General features: G+C 40.5%; 2 protein-coding genes across 3 annotated transcripts in view; one reads left to right on the forward strand and one right to left on the reverse strand.

The window, feature by feature from the left end:
• The window catches only part of LOC129777146 (perlucin-like), an 88,897-nt gene that overhangs the window by 24,139 nt on the left and 43,169 nt on the right, over positions 1–21,589 (reverse strand). The window lies entirely within an intron of this gene.
• The window catches only part of LOC129777137 (echinoderm microtubule-associated protein-like CG42247), a 149,861-nt gene continuing 145,598 nt past the window's right edge, over positions 17,327–21,589 (forward strand). Inside the window, exon 1 of the mRNA XM_055783219.1 lies at positions 17,327–17,436. Within this exon, the coding sequence (XP_055639194.1) occupies positions 17,422–17,436 (15 nt within the window). The 5' untranslated portion in view covers positions 17,327–17,421. The remainder of the gene's footprint in view (positions 17,437–21,589) is intronic.

The raw sequence follows: 21,589 nt of genomic DNA on the forward strand, positions 1-21,589 counted from the left end.
TTTAGGATACAATAGAACCTTTTATTTAGTTTGTCCAACATAAAATTAATTTACAAATAGGTGAAAACCTAAAAATATGTTTGATTGCATTTGTCTCAAATTCCGAACAGCGAAAATGCAATTTTTTAAAGGAAAATCATAACTTTTGAGCTACTAGACCATTTCAGACGATCGAAATATCAAATTAAAGCCAATTAGCTATCATTTTTTGGAAAATATAACACTCCCAAAAATTTAGAACTTGTGCTTTGAAACTTGATTTTTGGTTATGACAGTCACTTTTTTGCAAATGCTTGGTATTATAAGTTATAGGCTGTATCGATACCTGTAAATGATGTTAAAATGAAGCCTATACCATGAAGAATGTTAGGGTTTTTATCACTCAATTATTTATAACATTAAAGTTCAGTAAATTTTCATTTAAAAATGTAGTGTTCGGAATTAGAGACTGTTCGGAATTTGAGTCAAAACGGTATGCTTCTGAGCCAAATAGGTGTAATGACAAAAAGGTTTTAGCAAACTCGCCGGAGATATGTTCGAACTACGATGGGCTGATCAAAGCCATTGATGTTTCGTGAGCACCTGACGAAAGCTTGAATAATATTGATCGAGTGGAAGGGTTCCTTGTGCTAGCAGTTTATGATTCGACATTTCTGTCTTGCGCAGAGCTATTTGCAAAACCAGAGGATTATTTCCGGATAACGTTGTGGCTAGACTCGATGCCCTGGTATTTTTTCTTGCCTACATAAGTTGGATGTGGAATGAATTCGGATTGATTCGTATACACATATTTGTGCGTATGCGGGGAACTTCCTAGAAACGCTACCAAATTCTAATGTTAGTTTGAAGTTGTTACTAACCGTTTGCCTTTTTGGTGGAATCTCCTGAAAGAGGCTCTTCAAAAATGAAATTAATTGAAAATTACCTGCAGTCAAAGATGGGTTAGGCATGCGCAACACGTTGAGCTCTGACTGAGCTCTGTTCTTACATTCCGCTTGAGATGCGATCGAATCTCAGAACATACAACAGTAAGGTTTTCGTGCTAGGATTTGAGAGCATACTTCCATGAAACATATGTTGTATCTTTCATTCTTGAATCGAGCTGCGTATATGTGTGTGAAATCAACATTAGGAATTAATAATGTCCGCTCGTTGTGATGGGCTTGCTAGATCTCTCGCAACTGTGGTTTGTTCCATTTAATTTCACATTTTGTTTTCAAATTCATTCAGTTCATTCGCCCCTAGCACTGAGATGGACCCTTGTGAAAAGAAACTCTACTCCATACTCCTTCTCCATCTGTCTTAAGAAAGGCAATCCATTACCGCTCGACGCTCGCCGGCAACGATGCTGCTCCGTAGACCGCCAAACGAGAAGTGATGTGTAGAGACGTGCCATTCGCTCATGAGCTGTTCAAATGAATCACCTCATCATAATGAGTGGATTAGAAACAGCTCGCAATACAAAAAACACTGCTCTTCAGCTCATATCGGAGCTAAAGAGCTAAAGAGCTGCTGAGCTGCGGAGCTGTGGAGCGGCAAAGCTGCAGAGAGTGTGAGTGGTGAAACACGAAAGAATGATTCGTCTCCCGCTCTTTGTGATATGACGTCGGTTTGTTTTCGTGTGTACCTGTTCATTCTTTAGCTTCAGCAGAGATGCCAGATAGGAAAAAGGTTTTTGTTTTGAAGATATTGAATCGTTCACTATTTCATTATATCGTTCTTACATTGCAAAACAAAATAATTATAATTATATAATTATTAATTATAAAAAAAGTTCTCTCGGTAGTTTAATCAAAAAATGTTGTTTCGTCCTATATTTATAAAAGCAATTAATTTACCTACTTCTGGTTATTTTGTTGTTTCAGTTCAGCATCTCTAAGCATCTTCTAAGTTGGATTTTAGTATTTGTTGTACATTATATTATTGGAATTCTCATCAGTCTTAGTTCGGTGTGACTTCTGTTACCGAGGAATCACCCAACGCACTCTGAGAAGCCGAATCACTCTTTCGTTACTGTTGTTATGTTGGTAATGGGGCAATGTTGCTTGTTGCTGTACGACTGAATGTGGGTAACGTGCGTGTGTATGTGCCTCAAGTATATGCATACAAGGTGGGATATTACTATGAGGCTCAACAGGCGATATCGGCAAGGTTTTTTTTATTCTTTATTTTTGAGACTTTCAGCCTGGTTCGTCTCAGATCGGCAAGGTTATTATTATAGCTTATGGTACCACATATCTTCCCCCATCCCAAAAATATGGAAGAAGTGCAAAGTAAAACTTAAAATAACAAAATGATCACTTGGCTAACCTTTCATCGGTTTAAGATAGAATATTTTTCAAAAATCATCGGTTTCAGATAGAGTATTTCTCAAAAATTCTATTGCTATACTTATCGTTCGGTAATTCCCTGTCCAAAAGAATGTGGTCATCCTGATCCGCTATCGACAAGATCCGACAAGATACCTGTTGTAAGTAATACGGTCATACCGAACCGCTATCGCCAAATCCTACGCGGTCATCCCGAGCCGCTACCGACAAAATTCTGCGCGATCATCCCGAGCCGCTATAAACAAAACGATCCGCAGTCGATTTAGAAAAGTGCGGTCACCTGCGTCATCCAGTCATCATCCCGGCCCGCTGCCGAACGAGAAACAACAAATATACCTATGAAGATCTGCTGATGGCAGTATGTTGTAGATAAATTTAATGTTTTAATAAAATATTAGGTAATCCATTATTTTTGGGTCAAATTAAAATCTTTTTCTGATATGCTTCGGATTGTCCGATTTAGGTCAAATATACACCGTTTTGTTGGAAAATTTGTTGCCATTCTAAAAGTAGCTCCTTAATGTCTCTGTCATAGAGGTCTTGGTCCTTATTAGCGAAAAACCATAGCAATAGATTTTTACTATCTTCTCTTGATCTCGATTTCTCATCACTCTGGAAATTCCCCAATGCGAGAAAAAGGTAATAATCTTTTGGTGCCAGGTCCGAACTATATGGTGGATGTTTTAAAACATCCCAATCAAGCTCTCGGAATTGTGTGGCCTTGCGTTGTCTTGATGAAACATAACACCTCTTCTGTTGGCCACTTCTGAACGTTTCTGGTCAATCGCTAAATTCAAACGGTCCATTTATTGACAGTAGAGATCATAATTTAGTGTATTGCACTAAAAAAAATGGTTGACCTCCATTGTTAACACCCTGTAACTCACAACTGAATGGAGCAAACAAAAAACAATAAAAGAATTGTTATTAGTGTGAAATGCCACCTTTACAACGAGCATAAACTTGAAATTGTATGATCGATATTATGCGAGATATACACTCGACAAAAAAATTAGAGGAACAGAGTGCGAGGTCGGAAATTTTAAGTGATTTTTGACATGCTGTAACTTCGTGAGAAATCAACGCATATCGATGGGATGCGCATCATTTTGATGCTACAACTTTCAGGTATTAGAATATTTTACGTATATATGTTTATCTTGGTGTGTGTAGGTGTAGTGGACAACAATATCGGGAAGAAATGAAAAATCGATTTTTCTTTGTTTTTTCAAGAATATTCTGGACTAACACAATTTTTTGCTAACCAACTCAATAACAAATCTAATTAACCTTATCAACCAGCTTTAATTTGGTTCCAAGAACGTTCCTGTAGGACCTTCCCACACAGAGGTATTTCGGTTTAAATGAAAAATTATCCCTTCGTCTTTGGTGATGGATAATTCAATAAACAACCATCGCACCGTAAATCGAAAGGCAGTTTTGAAAACTCCAATAAATTCTGCACAAGGACAATTTGTTACTTTGACGAACCAAAAACAGGATTTTTATAGTGCTTTACAAAATCCACTTTAATTCTGCACATATCGCAGTAGGTTCTAATGTTTGCAGGCAAATTTTTAGCCTAGAGTATTCCCTAAACATCTGTGAACGTTTCATATTGATATGTTCAGCCGTTTTTTCTAGAAGATTTTTCAAAGATTGGAGTAAATTAGAGGAGCCTTTAAACGCAAATCGTATCAGGAATACAAAGTCCTACGCGACTCTCAGAATGAACGATTTGTACTTTCGTCTTTAAGAGTTTCTGGGTGAAGAGTGCGTGTATGTGTGGAAATGAGTATGTACAGGGTTTTCCATTTCGGGCTTCCGAAAGTATACAGCCCTGCGCTGACAACCGTTTGACATAGCTGTCAACCAAAGCGTCATATCGTTAGTTGAATGTCTGCCATTCTACAATATGGATCGTTTTAGCATCGCACAACGTGTTAATTTTGTTAAATTATACTATAAAAATGATGAAAAACCGGCAAATGGTTTTCGAGCATTACGGACGGATTTTGGTCGTCATGGACGGCCTACAGAGCACACAATCGCTAATGTAGTGCGTAAATTCGAACAAACTGGATCCGTAGCGGATATTGTGAAACCTGTGCATCATCGTAATGTGCGTTCGGCCGAAAATATTGCTGCTGTTGCTGCCAGTGTGGAGGATGACCCGAATGTTTCGATTCCACGGCGTGCTCAGCAATTGGGCTTGTCAAACACATCATTGTCAAACACATCATTGTACAAAAATTAGAGCGTAGTGACCATGGAATGCGTCGGCCATACGTCGATTGGGTGAACGAACAACAGCAGCAAAATGCTGAATTTTCGCATCAAATTTTCTTCAGCGATGAGGCACATTTCGAGCTCGGTGGCTATGTGAACACCCAAAATTTCCGTATATGGGGCTCAGAAAATCCACACGTGATTGTTGAGAGGCCATTGCATCCGCCAAAAGTCACTGTTTGGTGCGCATTATGGTCTGGTGGAGTCATCGGGCCGTATTTCTTTGAAAATGAGCACGGCGAGATGGTAACTGTGAATGGTGAGCGCTATGGCCGCATGTTAACCGATTTTTTTTGACACAAATTGAAGATATGGATACAGATGACATGTGGTTTCAGCAGGACGGTGCCACGTGCCACACAACACGACCGAACATGGCCATATTGCGAACGAAATTTGAGGAACGCATAATTTCGCGTTTTGGTGATGCCAATTGGCCGTCCCGATCATGCGATTTGAACCCGCTAGACTTTTTTTTTGTGGGGTTATGCGAAAGACCGTGTCTATGCCAACTCTCCGCAAACTCGTGAACATTTGAAAGACAACATTCGTGAAGTTATGACCGAGATACCGTCCCATATGTGCCGAAAAGTCATCGAAAATTATCTGTTCCGGATCAAGGTGTGCGAGGAAGCCCTAGGTGGACATTTGAATGATGTTGTATTTCACACATAATGGCATAAACCAAACTTTAATTTGAAATAAAAGTTTCATCGAAATTCGAATTCTAAGTGAACAGAATTCGTTCGCTGTAAAAATAGTTTTTAACGTTATCTTTATTTCATAAAAACGTGACCTGTTTTCTGATTTGGCACCCTTCTTGAAAAACGTAGTGCTACGTCAAAAATCAAATTTATTGAACCCAGAAATTAGTTTATTTTAACATCAGATGAATCGAACAAGAATAAATTCATCCAATATTAAAGTAAATTAATTTCCGGGTTCGATTAATTTGATTTTTTTATTGAAAACGAAACAAAGACTTGATAACAAGGTTTGATTGAAGAGGTGACACCTAAGAGAACCGCCCCGGGTGTCACCCGCTCACGCTACACCACTGAGCGCTGTATTTTTGTGAACAGACCGTGTTGGGTTGACCATTGCCCTCCGCAAGGCACCAAATCGATCGATTGCTCAAATTAGTGGTTCTTTTTATGGTACAAGGCTATTGGTTAAATATATACCGAGCCTAACAAGATGACTACGAAGAACAGAAGAGGAGATGGCAGGACATACGAATGAAACGAACCAACGATTATGATAAATGAAGCAAAAATCGAACGTTTGATTTAAATTTCCTGAAACTGTCGGTGAAGCATTGAGAAGTAGGGGAGCAATTAAAAAACACTGCTTTCCTCAGAGGAAGAGGGTCACTTTATATTTATCCCCCCAGAGCGAAGTGCTCCTCCTTTTACGCCCCCAGGAAGGTGGCATTCAGCGCGGGGGAAAGGACACGCGACACGGGAGTAGTGGTGACTCGGCCCAGGAGGCACAACGAGAAAAAGTGCGCAAAGTTGTTGCTTTTGGCCGCCGACTAGGCATTCATTATTCGGCTGAAGCTTACACACCTACAGCCACATCACGGGCAGGAGCAGGAGCGCGCTTTCGAACTGGGCGGACACGTATCGGCGTAGGCCACCGTCTGTGCTCCGATTAGTCTGGCAGGGATCGTTTGCAGGACAAGTTGACTTCAATAGACCCTCTGATTCCGTGTGTCGGCTTCAAACGTGGGTGCGTTTTGGGACAAACGAGATTGCACCGCTGTGGATTTATCTTTCATCTGTGGAACTGCAGTGGAACTTTCAAAGTCGATTAGTTTCTGTGAATAAAGTGTGATCAAACAAAAGATTGTATTCTGTTTCGGAAAAGTGAACATTCCAACAAGAGTGTCATGCAATCTAAAATTGAGATAAAAGTGTTTTCATGTTGAAAAAAAAAATGAATAAAAAACAGTAGCAAACAATGAAAATTAACGAGTTTAGAGTTGAGTGAACTGACCTCTCGGTTACAGCGGTGAAGCGAACAGTGTGACTCCTGCGGAAACCCACACACAGACGCCTCCCGCAGAATACATACAGACTAATTAAAAGCCAGCATAAGTGGAAGCCGATATATAGAAGAAGGTGAACTAACGGGTTTGTCGTGATCCGAGGCGGAAAGTCCTGCAGCCAATGTTTCACTTCGATGCTATGTATTGTTCGGTCGAACCCGACAGGAACTGGACAAGGGCCGGTTTGGTTGCTGTTGTCGTCGTCGTCGTCGTCGCCCCTTCACACACCTGAACCACGAGAATGTCGTTTATGTACCCTTCAATTATCCCTTCAAATACCGTTTCCTTGAAATAGAAAATGATCGATTACGACCAAAATGTTTCAAGGCTATTGTTTGGCGTTAGAATCGGAAAACACGTGGTGATGCAGATGAGCAAAGTGCAATGCGTCTCCATTGAATTGATTTGATTGGAAGTGTGTCCAGGAAAAAAGTATCTAAAACACTGATTGCAACACAAACATTTTCTTGTATTTTCCGTGTAATCTTCCTTCCTGCTCAGGGCGTTGTAAACATCAGTCAGGACACGGAGTAAATTTTCCACGTAATCAGTGGAACGTGACTCACGATTTGCATGTTTATCTAATGAGAAAATAAATGCTTCTTCTCATCAAAAGAACCCATCAGTCTTGTGTAGGGAAAAACCTAATCTAAGACCAACTCATACAGGAGGAGGGTTCAGCTACAACTATCGTGATAAAAACGCTGAAATTAGAGTCAGCGACGATAGTGGGTTTAATTTCGAGCTGCATTTCGTGCGCAACAATTTTACTTCGCTTGTCCGGATTTCCGGGTTCATGTTCCTATGGAGCTGGGATCCGTAGCGAATTACGCTGAGCTACTTTCCAAATACCTCTATGGTCAAGTTAACCATCGCACTTATGGTGTGGTCTCACCGTCGAATAATTGACTTAGAATCATAAAAACTCGGTCAGTTCTCGGTACATTCCCATAATTACATAGGGTGTATAACTCAGTTCATTCCGTTTCTGTATGAAAAACACATTTATTTGGATAATAATATGAATTAATAAATTGTTCAAAGTATTGGCCATCGCTGGTCACTACCTTTTTCCATCTTTCTGGAAATTTACGGATTCCATCGCGAAAGGAGCGTTCATCTTTTGGTGCCGAGAATGATTCCAGCCAATTTTGAATATCCTGTTGTGAAGAAAAGCGTATTCGTAGGTGGGTGAACCAATATTTCCCATCCGCTATTTTACAAATAGTTTTCAACTCTAACAGCAATATGAGGCCAAGCGTTGTCATAATGGAATATTATCGACTCGTGTCTGGTCGCACTGTGGTCACGCGTTTTCTAGAGCTTGTCCCTCGGAATACATTCAAGGCATGTTATTTGGCTTAAGAAATCTCAACTAAGTATTAATAAATGACGCTAGTTAATGCTTACGTTGAGACGGCAAAAGTTTCACAGGGAACGTTAATGCCATTCAAGAAGAAGGTTCAATTGAAGGCGATATTTATCAGCGTCAAATCGCCTTCAATGAATTTTATTCTTCAGTCCGCAAAAATACCATTGCTAACTGGCAACGCAAGTGGAACGAAGATGAATTGGGCCTGTGGTTTCACTCGGATATAACAGCGTCTGTATAATAGCTCCGACATAGCTAAGACTATCCGTTACAATGTAATAGTTTCCAACAGCTCGTGAGACGACGCTGTCCAGCGCCCAGTGAATTGCTGTCAATTTAGCAATATACGCTGAGCAAGGATACTGAAGACTGTGGGAGATGCTAAAAAATTCGTTGAACATTCCTGTGGACTCATTCATAGAGGACCCATCAGTAAAGTACATATTATCACAATTGATATCCCCATACTTTGCATTTAGTAGCCTTTTGATCCTACCAAATACACAGCATTACTTTGGCACCGTGAGTATTCGGCTAAAGATTCGATGCAAACAATTGATCGTTCAATGTTCAACAAACATGTCGGACATGCAAAAACGCCGCTCGACATCTTTCGCTTTCAATTTGTATGTATTTAGTGCTTCTTTGGAACGTAACTCGACATTTCCAACGCAGTAAAAATTGAACTTGTTGTACAAGACTCAATAACCTGTAAAAATATTTAGTTGACAGATGTTGACACTTCACGATTCAGAAAAAAATAAGCTGTCTCCTACGACTATTTATAGCACCTTGAGTCATATTGTGGAAACGGAACGAATTAAGTTGCACACCCAATATATGGCTTGAAAATATTTGAAAGTTTTTCAATAATTATATTTGTTCCTCAACTGCGATGAAACACCCAATTCGTTTTTTAAATAGGAAACATTCTGAATCAGTCAGAAGAAATTTTGTCTGATCTGTAACAAGCAATCAGTATCGCATTCATATGATGCACCTCTATGTCATACAGATTTGCATTTTGTAGAAATATTCATTCATTTTGCCCTTTCGAGAACAATGCATAAATGCTCGTTTGTCGTATTTCTCTCTTGCAGTTCAAATTACAACCTCACAAACCTTCCAATTCATCTCATACTGAGCGTAACGGGCGTTTTGTGTTTGTGTAGCAACACAATAAATTCACTCTCATTTCCCCTGTGTTTGTATTATTCACGATATAAGAATACACTCCAAAGAGAAACTGTGAAGAACTTGGTGGATTTCTACTCAGTAGAAAAAAACGATACAGCTAGTTGTAAGTGCTGTAATTAGGGACCAACACTTTTGAAAACGAAACATGAAAATTCCTCCCAGTCGCTTTGCTTCGAGCAGGACTACTTCCATAAACGTTTATCTCTCTCTCTCTCTCTCTCTCTCTCTCTCTCTCTCTCGTGCTACTGAGTCACAAAGAACGCATTCGCCGCCAAACATGACTCGTTCATTTGTTATCCTCGCTCTAAACGCTCTTAAATTCTTTTCTAGTTGAAGGAAATGGTTGTTCCAGATAGAGTGGCGCATGAACACAAACCTACCTCTCCATTGTTCTACCACCTGTCTTCACTCCACCACTACTACTCTACTCTAACATGTACCTCGTTGTCCGCGTACGGAATCACATTTTAACGTTCATATAAAGTGAAACGAAAACTTCATTTCTGATGCAAAAAAGTAGTAACACCGTTAACGACTGGGTCCATTTTTTAGTCACCGTGAACTCATCCACAATTTAAAAATGAGAGAGAGAGAGATAAAGAGAGAGAGAGAAACGAATTCAGTCTGAGGGGGTTCATTTCAATATATTAGGCTGTCAAAAAAGTCCTGCGGCATTTCCGCGAGGTGTCGTTGTACGCGCGTAGTTCTAGTTGTATTCATTGTATCGAATCATACTAAAGGGTGTGTCACATCAAATTGCATCACGAAAAAATCGCTGTAGAAATTCGCCCAGTAGACCGATCCTTTTGAAAATTTTAGATAGTAAAATAAAAACTATTAAACAACTTTTGGCATTTCCTTTTTATTCATACTTCGAACCCAAGCCCGTATGCTCGCACCTTCCTCTTTACCCCGTCCATAAGGTTCTGTACAACGTCAGGTTGTAGTTTTTTTTGAACAGAAATCCATTTTCTCTTGAAGTCCGCCTCCGATTTGACATCTTTTGGGTTCTTCCGGAGGGCCTGCTTCATAATCGCCCAATATTTCTCTATTGGGCGAAGCTCCGGCGCGTTGGGCGGGTTCATTTCCTTTGGCACGAAGGTGACCCCGTTGGCTTCGTACCACTCCAACACGTCCTTTGAATAGTGGCACGAAGCGAGATCCGGCCAGAAGATGGTCGGGCCCTCGTGCTGCTTCAATAGTGGTAGTAAGCGCTTCTGTAGGCACTCCTTAAGGTAAACCTGCCCGTTTACCGTGCCGGTCATCACGAAGGGGGCGCTCCGCTTTCCGCAAGAGCAGATCGCTTGCCACACCATGTACTTTTTGGCAAACTTGGATAGTTTCTGCTTGCGAATCTCCTCCGGAACGCTGAATTTGTCCTCTGCGGAGAAGAACAACAGGCCCGGCAGCTGACGAAAGTCCGCTTTGACGTAGGTTTCGTCGTCCATTACCAGGCAATGCGGCTTCGTCAGCATTTCGGTGTACAGCTTCCGGGCTCGCGTCTTCCCCACCATGTTTTGCCTTTCGTCGCGGTTAGGAGCCTTCTGAACCTTGTATGTACGCAGGCCCACCCGCTGCTTGGTCCGCTGGCGAATGAACTTGACAAATTCAGCTTATTGGCGACATCCCGGACCGAACTTCTCGGATCACGTCTAAACTGCTTAACTACGCGCTTGTGATCTTTTTCACTGACGGAGCATCCATTTTTGCCGTTCTTCACCTTCCGGTCGATGGTTAGGTTCTCGAAGTATCGTTTTAGTACTCTGCTGTCCGTGGATTGGACGATTTCCAGCATCTTACCGATGTCCCGATGTGACAACTCCGGATTCTCGAAATGAGTGCACAGGATTAATTCACGACGCTCTTTTTCGTTCGACGACATTTTTCCAAATTTACGAAAAATTGACAGTGAAGCATGGCCAACGTGATCTATACACTCTTATCTGATTATAAGCGAAAGCTGAAGATATAATTCCTAAAAATTAAATTTCTACAGCGTTTTTTCCGTGATGCAATTTGATGTGACCCACCCTTTATAGCTTGCTGGAAAGGTATTTTTGCGCGCTATAATATAGTCCTTGACAGTGTTTTGTTTGGTTAAGTCGTTCGTGAGTTATAGTGTCGCAAATATGGAGCAAAATAAAGAGAAAATCCGACATATTTTACAGTACTACTATGACAAAGGCAAAAATGCATCTCAAGCTGCCAATAAAATTTGTGCAGTTTATGGACCCGATACAGTTTCCATTTCCACCGCACAACGATGGTTTCAACGTTTTCGTTCTGGTGTAGAGGTCGTCGAAGATGCGCCACGCTCCGGAAGGCCTGTCGTTGTAAATTGCGACAAGAGCTGGGGATAAGTCATCAAACCGTTATTAACCATTTGAAGAAGCTTGGATTCACAAAGAAGCTCGATGTATGGGTGCCACACATGTTGACGCAAAAAAACATCTTTGACCGTATCGACGCATGTGAATCGCTGCTGAATCGCAACAAAAACGACCCGTTTCTGAAGTGGATGGTGACTGGCGATGAAAAGTGGGTCACTTACGACAACGTGAAGTGCAAACGGTCGTGGTCGAAACCCGCTGAAGCGGCTCAGACGGTGGCCAAGCCCTCATTAACGGTCAGGAAGGTTCTGCTGTGTGTTTGGTGGGATTGTCAAGGAATAATCTATTATGAGCTGCTTCCCTATGGCCAAACGCTCAATTCGAACCTGTGCTGCCAACAACTGGACCGCTTGAAGGTAGCACTCATGAAGAAGAGGCCATCTTTGATAAACAGAGGCCGCATTGTCTTCCATCAGGACAACGTCAGGCCCCACACTTCTTTGGTGACGCGCCAGAAGCTCCGGGAGCTCGGATGGGAGGTTCTTTTGCATCCGCCGTATAGTCCGGACCTTGCACCAAGTGACTACCACCTGTTTTCGTCCATGGCGAACGAGCTAGGTAGTCAGAAGTTAGCCCAAAAAGAGGCCTGTGAAAATTGGCTATCCGAGTTTTTTGCCAATAAGGAAGCGAGCTTCTATAACAGGGGTATTATGGAGTTGGCATCTCGTTGGGAACAAGTCATCGAACAAAACGGCGCATATTTGACTTAAAACAGATTGTAACTAATTTTATGAACAAATGAAAATTCAAAAAAAATACCGCAGGAGGGGGCTGCCTGCCATACAAATGAAACACAAATTCCTGTATTATTCGGAAATTAATCAAGCAAATAACACCAAATTAGGCAAATGGAGGTATTAGGGTGCAATAAATGTTTATATGGTGGTTACACACCCTACCCCCCTCTCAAAGAGGAAGCTGCCATACAAATGAAACACAAATTTCTGCATTACTCGAGAATTGATCAAGCCAACTCCTCCCTCCTCTCTAAGGGGAGGCTACCATACAAATGAAACACAAATTTCTGCATAACTCGAAAACTAATCAATCAAATGGAGCCAAATTTGGCATGTGAAGGTTTTTGAATATGAGAAATGTTTCTAAGATGGTGTGACATCCCTCCCTTTTCTGAAATGGAGAGGGGGACCCGTAAAAATAATACACATATTTCAACCAAACATGACAATTGAAATTTTTTTAATGTGATAAAATGCACTCCTATATCTTTCTATATAAATTATATTGGATCACCGAATGTGTTGATAAGAGCAAAACTCGAGAAAGGAATTGTCCGATTTAGGGCTGTCTTTATTCTATCATATTCTCTTTATCAAACATTTATTCTATGTAACGGATAAACATGTTATTTGCATTTGGTTGAAAAATCGTGAACGAGATTTTGAACGTGAATGTGATAACGAAAAATTAATGTTGGGCGGGACGAAGTTTGTCGGGTCAGCTAGTGAAATATAAAACATTGTCGAAAAATTAAAAAAGTTGTGCGATTGTTTTGATTCACTCTGAGTTCAATTCACATCATGGATGATCAAAAAATAATCGGGTCGGTAATGAATCACAGCGTTTATCAATAATTCCTCATCAGACAACAACGCAATCGAAAAATCAAAACTAACGAAATCAAACGTTCATAATGAAAACGCACTGCAGGAGTATTTAAAAATAAAAACAAATTAAAATTAATAAATTAATTAAATAATTCTTTGTTACACACACACATTGAAAATTTCCAAAAAACACGGCGCAGACACAGCGCAATGTGAGTAAATTAGGCTATGTTCTCATTGCAGCGGGGCTTCAGCGTGATTTGGGCGGGGCGTGTGACGCTTACGATTAATCGTGTGTGTTCTTATCGATGTGTTCACGCTATGCTGACGTGCCGTGTTTGAGGTTTTGACGTGTTAGTGACGTGCAAATGAAAACACTTCACGCCGGCGATATTTGTAGTTCGATATGGTTCGCTTCCCTCTTGCATACGTTTGTATGTAGTAGTGAAATAATTTATAACTGCGCGCATGTGGGAGGAGGTTTGCCGAATGTAGATACATGCCTTCATTTTGATTTTATTTTACTTCCATTTTATTCACTACGAAGATGTTTTATTTTGTGAAGTTTAATTTTGTGTGTGTGTGTGTGTAAAAAAATCGACCGGCGAATGAAATCGATAGAACATACATTTTTTACATAATTTTACGTTTACGTTACGCATAGAACAATCAGCACTTCGGGCACGCAATTTTCGTCATTTTTGGCTTTTGGCTTCATCAGAAAGAAAGTAATTGTTGATAGCTTAAATGTCAATGTTGATTGAACATTGAGCGTCCTTTCCAGTTTCTATCTTTCTAATATTGCTCCAAAACTGTTTATTAGATAGATTTGCCTCAAAATTATGTTTATGGTAATTCATTTTAACTTGATTTATTAAAAAATTAACTTGATTTCTTCATCTTCTATGATCGCCCCTATTATTTCCATTGTTTTGTACGAATGCAGATTCGGTACGCAATATTCCTGTTGATAATTGCTTGTTGATTTTTCTTCTTTTTTGTTGTCTGAGCGGTATGCAGCCATCATGAAAAGACCATAACTTTCGAATCGTCAATCGAGAAGTACGCTTACCAATTAATGTTAATATTATCACTTGTGAGCCGATAAGCTCATTCTCATTTGCCTAATCTGGTGAACCCCGTTCAAAAACTTCGAAATTTCAATAATTTCGTTGCCTAAAGGGTTAAGTGTCCGCTCACTAAGCGATCGGTCGTTGGTTCAATCCCTCCAATCCAATCTTTTAAAGTTGGTCTTTCCCAAGACTAAAGGTGTACTATACAGCAAGTTAAATGTTCAAAGTCTCTATAATAAATGACGAAAGATCGGGCTTGATATAACCTAGAGGGCTTCTCAGATGTCACTTTTATTCATGCTAACTACAAACTAATAACTAAGGACATTTTGCGTAAATTTTGAAAAATCGGTTGAATGTAGGTCAGAAAAAGTTATCATGAACGCAAATTGTTTCCTTCTGGTGGAATTGTGAATAATCTAGTTTACTAGTTTAGGGCTAATTGACACGGTTATGGAAGTGAGTTCACTCGTTATATCCCATTCATTTATTCAAGGCTCATTAGCATTTTAGATGTAACAGAGCCGAATTTTAATCGTGTACATGTCACATGGTTATCATATCTATAATTAGCACATTACACAGTTGTCATTCGCCAGTATTCCTTCTATACCATTACATATGGTACATTCACACAGTAGCCATTTAGGCGTAAGAATATTCTTTCTGTTCTTCCATTATCCAAATCCAGTTGGACCACCGGACAGCGGAGACAGTTGATTGATCATTGTTGAGTTATTTATAGAACAGCAGCCCGATGTGTCTTGCAGAGCAGAGCAGTTGTATGGATGAATCGATCTTATTTCGACCGTGGATCGATCTCCATCGCTGATGATTGTTACGTGGACGTAGCTATTCTGTAACAACACAAAGATGGTCAATGAGGGCCCTGAGTTTTGAACTCACGATCGATCGCTTACTAAGCGAACGCGCAACCAATGTGGCTACGGAGACCCCCTTGTTCACTCGTTCATATCTGCTGTTTTATTATACAGCAGAAATACGATTAATCCCAGATCATTCCAAGATATTTATTTCTGTGGGTATGGAAACAATGAATATTCCATTGCTAATTTCGCCACCAGGGTTGGCGTATTAATTGATGAGCTCTCCCCCAAAAAAGGCTGTTGCCAACCGCTTCATTGGCAATTTCCGCACATCTGACTCATTATGAAAACGCACTGGACGGCCAATTGTCGGTAATAAACCTTGCGAATTAAAACAAAGCACATTGTTGGGTGGTGCTGTCGGCATTCCACCTGATCCTCAACACAGTCATTTGCCGGTAAATAGAATTTCTCCAATATATCGTGTTTTTTTGAGTTCAGAATCCTCACTCACTTGTGTACTTACACCACGAGGGAGAGAGACCAATTCCCCGCCAGGGTTGTGTTGGTACGGTACTCGTACCTGTACCATACCAAACCACAGGCGGTGTACATTATGTACTCCCTTGATTACACCGTGTCAGCAGAACCTCCCACCGCTCACCACGCCGCATACGGGAGGGTCGGAAAATTTATGTGTCTGACGGATCTGGCGGAGTTCGAGTGCGGCTTGGAAATGACCAAGAACGCGGCCATTGGCCACAATCAGTCGCATCCCTGAGCAGAACGGTGCACTTGTGGCTTCGACGCAGCGACCGGCGCTTTTAATTTTTTTCCGAGTTTTGATTTTGTTCCCATGAAGTGAAACATTGGCGGTTTTGGTAGGGTGAATATTAAGCATTTCAAAAGTGAATGAAACTACGGATCACGGACACGCAATGCGCGAACAATCGAAACAAGGACGATCCGATTTTGGATGGTTCGATATGATGTGATATATCTGCTAAATGAACGTTGTGTCCACGTCATCGAATTCTGAGTAATTTTCAAGAATTGTATATAATTTTGTATTTCTCGACGTAAATCACTCCAATAAGGGTGGTGCGAAAAAGGCGTGTTGGACACTTTTCACTTCGTGTGTGAAGCAGAAAGCCAAAGGTGAGCAATCTTGAAACAAAAAAAAACTCCCCCCCCCCCCAAAGGGGTTTTCCGCCGGTGTGTGACGATAATTTATGCACTGGCGGTCTTGACAAGTTGGAACGTTATATTGTACAGAAAGCGGCGTGACTTGATTTAGTGTGTTTGTAAAGTTTATTGTTGTACTGTAGATTTATGGTTAGAACTTTAGATGTGTGTCGTAATTGAATATAAAAGTGTATTTCACACTGGAACGAACAAAACATAACTGTGGACTGATTAATAGATAGTGTAAAAAAACTTAAGAATTCTAGAAAAGTGATAAGGTTAGTTCAGCAGCTCTAAGTGTCGTGTAAATCTCACTGAACTATTCTTTCTCTCATCAAGTTGTGTGTGTGCTCATCTATTCCAGACGCTGTGTGGCAAGAAATGTTTTCTGTAAATATTTTCATCTTGTAGCATAATAATCAATCCAGCTCAAATCATAACTGTTCACTGAATTTTGCTCACCTTTTAATTCAAATACCTTGAAGTACGTATCCACAATAATCTGGATATTTGGCATTTGTTGTCAAACGCTTAAGACATATGAATGCTAAATATCAAAATTAATGAAAACCAACCCAGTTTGGGTGAAATATTTCGCTCGATGCTGAAATATTTCAAAAGCTTACATTCTTTTGGATATATCCAGATTATTGCAGCTTCAGACCATAGTATACATTTCCGAGCAAAATTCTTTGGCGCCTCTAAATAACCAGTTTCACAACCCCCGAAGCGCCTCTTCCCTTGAATCCGATATCAATCCCGTTCCCATCTGCTACAACCAACCAAAACACAATCTCTCCTGTACAGCAAAAATGCTCACCCACACTGCAATTGGCATCCATTGTCAGCAATTGGAAAAGCGAAACGCATCAGGGAGAAAACAAGAATGACGCTCAAAAAGTGGTAAACCAAATTGTGTTTTTGTTTTGTTTGTTTCATTTGTTTCCGGTGTGGGCCTTTGTTTTTCTTGCATTTGCATTCTGTTCCTTCCGATATATATTGCTCTTTCATTCTAGTATTTGTAGATATTGTTTTCTATTTTGAATAAAACAAAGCGTTTCTGGTTGCGTTATGCATGCTAAGATGACCATCACTAGATGCTGTAAGATGATAGTGCAAATCTGCGTAGTGTAGGTTCGATATATGCCATACTATTATGTAAGTACTAATTCGATAGTCATAATTTTCGTTCGCTATCTCTTTGTTGGATGTTTTGTCTAGTGAGCCTCGATGTCACCTTATTGTACGTTTTCCGCAAGTGTAACTTTCATTGTGTTCATTTTTGAAACCTTATAAAGGCACTCGAGATAGTTTTTAAACAAGTTGATTTTTTATGTTCTCATATGATATTAAAAACGCTTTTTGTTAACACTAGCATGTAATTTGAGTATTCTTCCATTGTTTCATTAACGCTCATATAAACCAGCTACTCTACAAGTTTTCATGACAACATATAGATGACACCACTGCTGACGAACCCATCTGATTGTCAAGAAACAATTCATGTGGTCAAAATTCCTGACAATTCCACAGGAAACCAGTTGCATTAGTTGCTCTTATTGATCCTAAAGGCGGCATTCCATCTATTCACCATGCTACATGCTACAAGTCAATGGTAAACAACAATGAATATGATACTTGCGCAATTTTTTATTTTGTTTCATCCTCAGCCACTACACAGCAGTGTGAGAACGCTCACTGCTCCAACATATCTGTTCTGATGTTATTGTTTTTATGATCAAACATTCTGTTTTTCCATTATTGTGGTGAATCGACAATAAATGACGTAGTTGCTCCAATATTGTCGTTCATGTAGTGCTACACACGTCGCACCGATCCGCAAGCCATTGGATAAGACCAACATTGCTCAACAAGACCAATTATGTCGTAAAAAGAGACACTCCAATAAGCAAGAACCATTGACTTGTAGCATGTAGCATGTTGAATAGATGGAATTCCGCCTTAAGAGTGCTTCTCGTCTCAAACCTTCGAGAGAAACTATCAATACACTTCTACCCGCAGGAACGTGAATAATTAGAACCGAAAGTCTCTAACTCTACTCAAGAGTTTCCCAAGTCTGGCAGTAGCTTTTAGAATTCAAGGCCTGGGAGCTGTCTCACTTTCAGTGATTTCACAATTTCAGTACCTCACCACGCCTAATGTTTAATGTGAGTCCAAAATCAAATTTATTCTTTCGGTTTTCGACCTGTACCACTTTTTCAAAATAATTCAGAACAACGTAAATTTTATATATAAAATAATTATTATAATTTTATATAAATTTTATACCGTCGAAAGATACAGGCTGTCAAAAGATTTCAGATACGCCTACTACGACCGCTGCTATAAAATGAACAGTGATTCCATATTCCGACTGATTCAAACCTCTTTGGATTATCGTAGTGATTCCATTTCCGCCCCGGTAACGACTCATGCAAAACAGACTTCCTTTTGTGCCGTTCACGCAACATTTCGGACATGCAAAGACGCATTTCGACATATCTCGTTTTCAATTCGTATGGAACAAAATTTACTTGCTTTTGGCTTTAAGTCATTTAGAAACAGCTTGTCAAGTTTCTCCCAATGATTATGCAAAGTCTGTTTGCGTTTGACACGAATCTTGATCGAGTAATATCTCTAATTTGTCGTCTTCAAACTTTTACTACTTCTTAATCTTCAACATTAGTCGTTGCAATTTGCGTACCCGAAACTATTTGTACCTTCCACCATCTCGAACAAATTACGGGTCACAATGAACCCGTAACCAATATGTGTCTCGCGTTCAATCTTTGCAGTTCGTGTTTCGATCGTCACCTATCTCGTTCATCTCTTAATGCGCTCTATTCTATTATTCCAAAATAGTTTCCTAAAACATTGGAATGGGTGAAAAAATCATTGAGGATAAATCAAATAAAACGGCTTTCCAGAATCCCATTTTCTCCCAGTTTTTTAAGAGCAATCTTCTATTTTCTTTGGAAATATTATTGGCAACCCTGCTCTTATGTGTATTGAATGAGCAGCACGGATTATTTGTACCAATCGACCAATCAGAACGCGGTAGTTTCGTTTACACAATGCTTTATATTTTTCAATTTTCCGATAGTTAGTTTCATAAAACATATAATCTATTTCATTGGAATAAATTGTTAAAGAGTGTCCAAATCAGTTGATGCAAATATCTCGTTAATCCATCAGGAAACAACTCAGCAATAAGCGCTTGAAATTGGACAATTTTCGCGATGCGATCGATTTTCCGTTTTCCAATTTATTCCTCTCAATATGCTCCCAAAAGTTTGATTCGATTGTTACATGTTGTTTAACTATTGTTGCCGCCGCAAAATACCCCTGGTAACCCGGACGAATTAGGTAGCCCTGCCCAACAAAGGCAGCCAACAGCTACAACGGTTTGACATCTCGGCTTATTGTTTTGGACGGCGGTGTTTACTACGGATGCTTAGAATAACCATTGAATGCGACAGAAATTTATATTGGTTAGAAGATACTGAATTAATCAGCGAATATTAAAATAACCCATTGATATAAGAAGTAGGTATTGAGAGATCCAAATTAATATTAGTAGCAGACTTAATGGATTGTACAATAGATTTCAGCTTAGGCGAATTGAACGAGCAGAGTGAAATCTATTGGATATATTACGTTGTTAGTTGGACTTTAAGTAACTGGAAGGAAACTGAATTGTATGTAGAACATATTCTTTATTCACCTAGTTTCTGACAGATGTTAAACTTTCAGCTTTGAAGCGCTTCATTAATAAAGCTATCAAAATCAGCTATTTTTTTTCCGTCCACTACAACAATCTTCAAAGAATTCAATCATGAATACAAATGACTCTGTACAGACAGCTGAGTTGGAAATGTCCGGTTGTGTAGCTTGTGATAGGCCTCATACTGCCGATAATTACGTTTGTTGTGACAAATGCGACAAGTGGTGGCACTTCTCGTGTGCCGGAGTTACAGCTTCCATAGCAGATCGCGATTGGATCTGTTCGCGATGTCTTCCTGTGCAAAACACACTCGAGAGTATTTCTGTGACTTCAGCCAGGTCTGGGACCCCTAGTCAGAAGTTACGACACGAACAATATTTGGCCCGCTTAGCAGAACAACAAAAGTTGGAGAGGCAGCAAATGCTAAAAGAGCACGAATTGCAGAAAAGACACCTGGAAGAGAAACATCAGCTGATGATCCTGCGAGAAGAGAGCGAAAATCGTAGTGCTCGCAGCGGCCGCAGCGTTGTGAGCTCATCTACTCGTACCAATCAGTGGGTGCTCAAACACGCAGAGGAACCAATAACTACAGCCGCGAACGAAGGCGCAGTGGGAGGAACCACTACCAGCATCGATAATCTTCCAGCCACACAATCATTACCGAAACCGGTCGGTCAGACCGGGCAATCAGTGACACCTGAATTCACAGAGCCTTCGCTGGTCGAGAAGTTGCGTGAGGAACTAAAGCTTCGAGAAGAGGAGTCACAACAGCAAATTCAGGCGCTGCAAGCTCAATTGACTCTGCTTCAGGTTGAATTGCAACAACATAAACAACCAAATCAGCCCACGCCCATTACGACGAATAAGGGAGCGGTTCCTAAAGTCAGCGGGAATATTTCTGGAAGCACAAAGCAATCTTTATTCCAAAACAACGGTGTGAATTGGGAAATTTCACCAGTGGAGAATACGATATCGAAACCGATCACAGCTCAAATTTGCGAAGAGACACGGAATAGTACACGCTTTAAAGAGCAGTCAGATGGCACATTTTCTCTATTAAACCACCGTTGGTCAACTGCTCAGGAGCAGCCCGGAAATTTTGCAGGAGGGAACAAACGCATCGATTCAGTCAACATCGGTAAACAAAATATTCCAAACGTCCCTTTCGTACCCGAACAGCTGCGGAGTAACGTGCCCTCGGGACAAGAGAGTAACAATTCTCATACGGTTCCCCTTGTGGACCCACCGAAGATCTTTTTCACACCTGGGCGAAACCACGCGCGCTCGGAGCAGAGTGATTTTCACCATCGAGTAGCAGCGGAACAAATACAGTCTCAGGATGGTGCTATAACAAGATTTGGGCCGTCACAAGAGCAACTAGCCGCCAGACAGGTCCTTCCACGTGATTTACCCGTTTTCACCGGCGACCCCGCGGACTGGCCCGTGTTCATCAGCAACTATAATTATACGACGGAGGCCTGCGGGTATAGCAACGGTGAAAATATGATTCGCCTCCAGCGCTGCCTGAAAGGCATCGCTTGGGAATGCGTGCGCAGCCGATTAATCCTTCCAGCGTCCGTTCCTCAG

The sequence above is a fragment of the Toxorhynchites rutilus genome, chromosome 1 (genome assembly GCF_029784135.1).
Source record: "Toxorhynchites rutilus septentrionalis strain SRP chromosome 1, ASM2978413v1, whole genome shotgun sequence".
NCBI classification, from domain to species: Eukaryota; Metazoa; Arthropoda; class Insecta; order Diptera; family Culicidae; genus Toxorhynchites; species Toxorhynchites rutilus.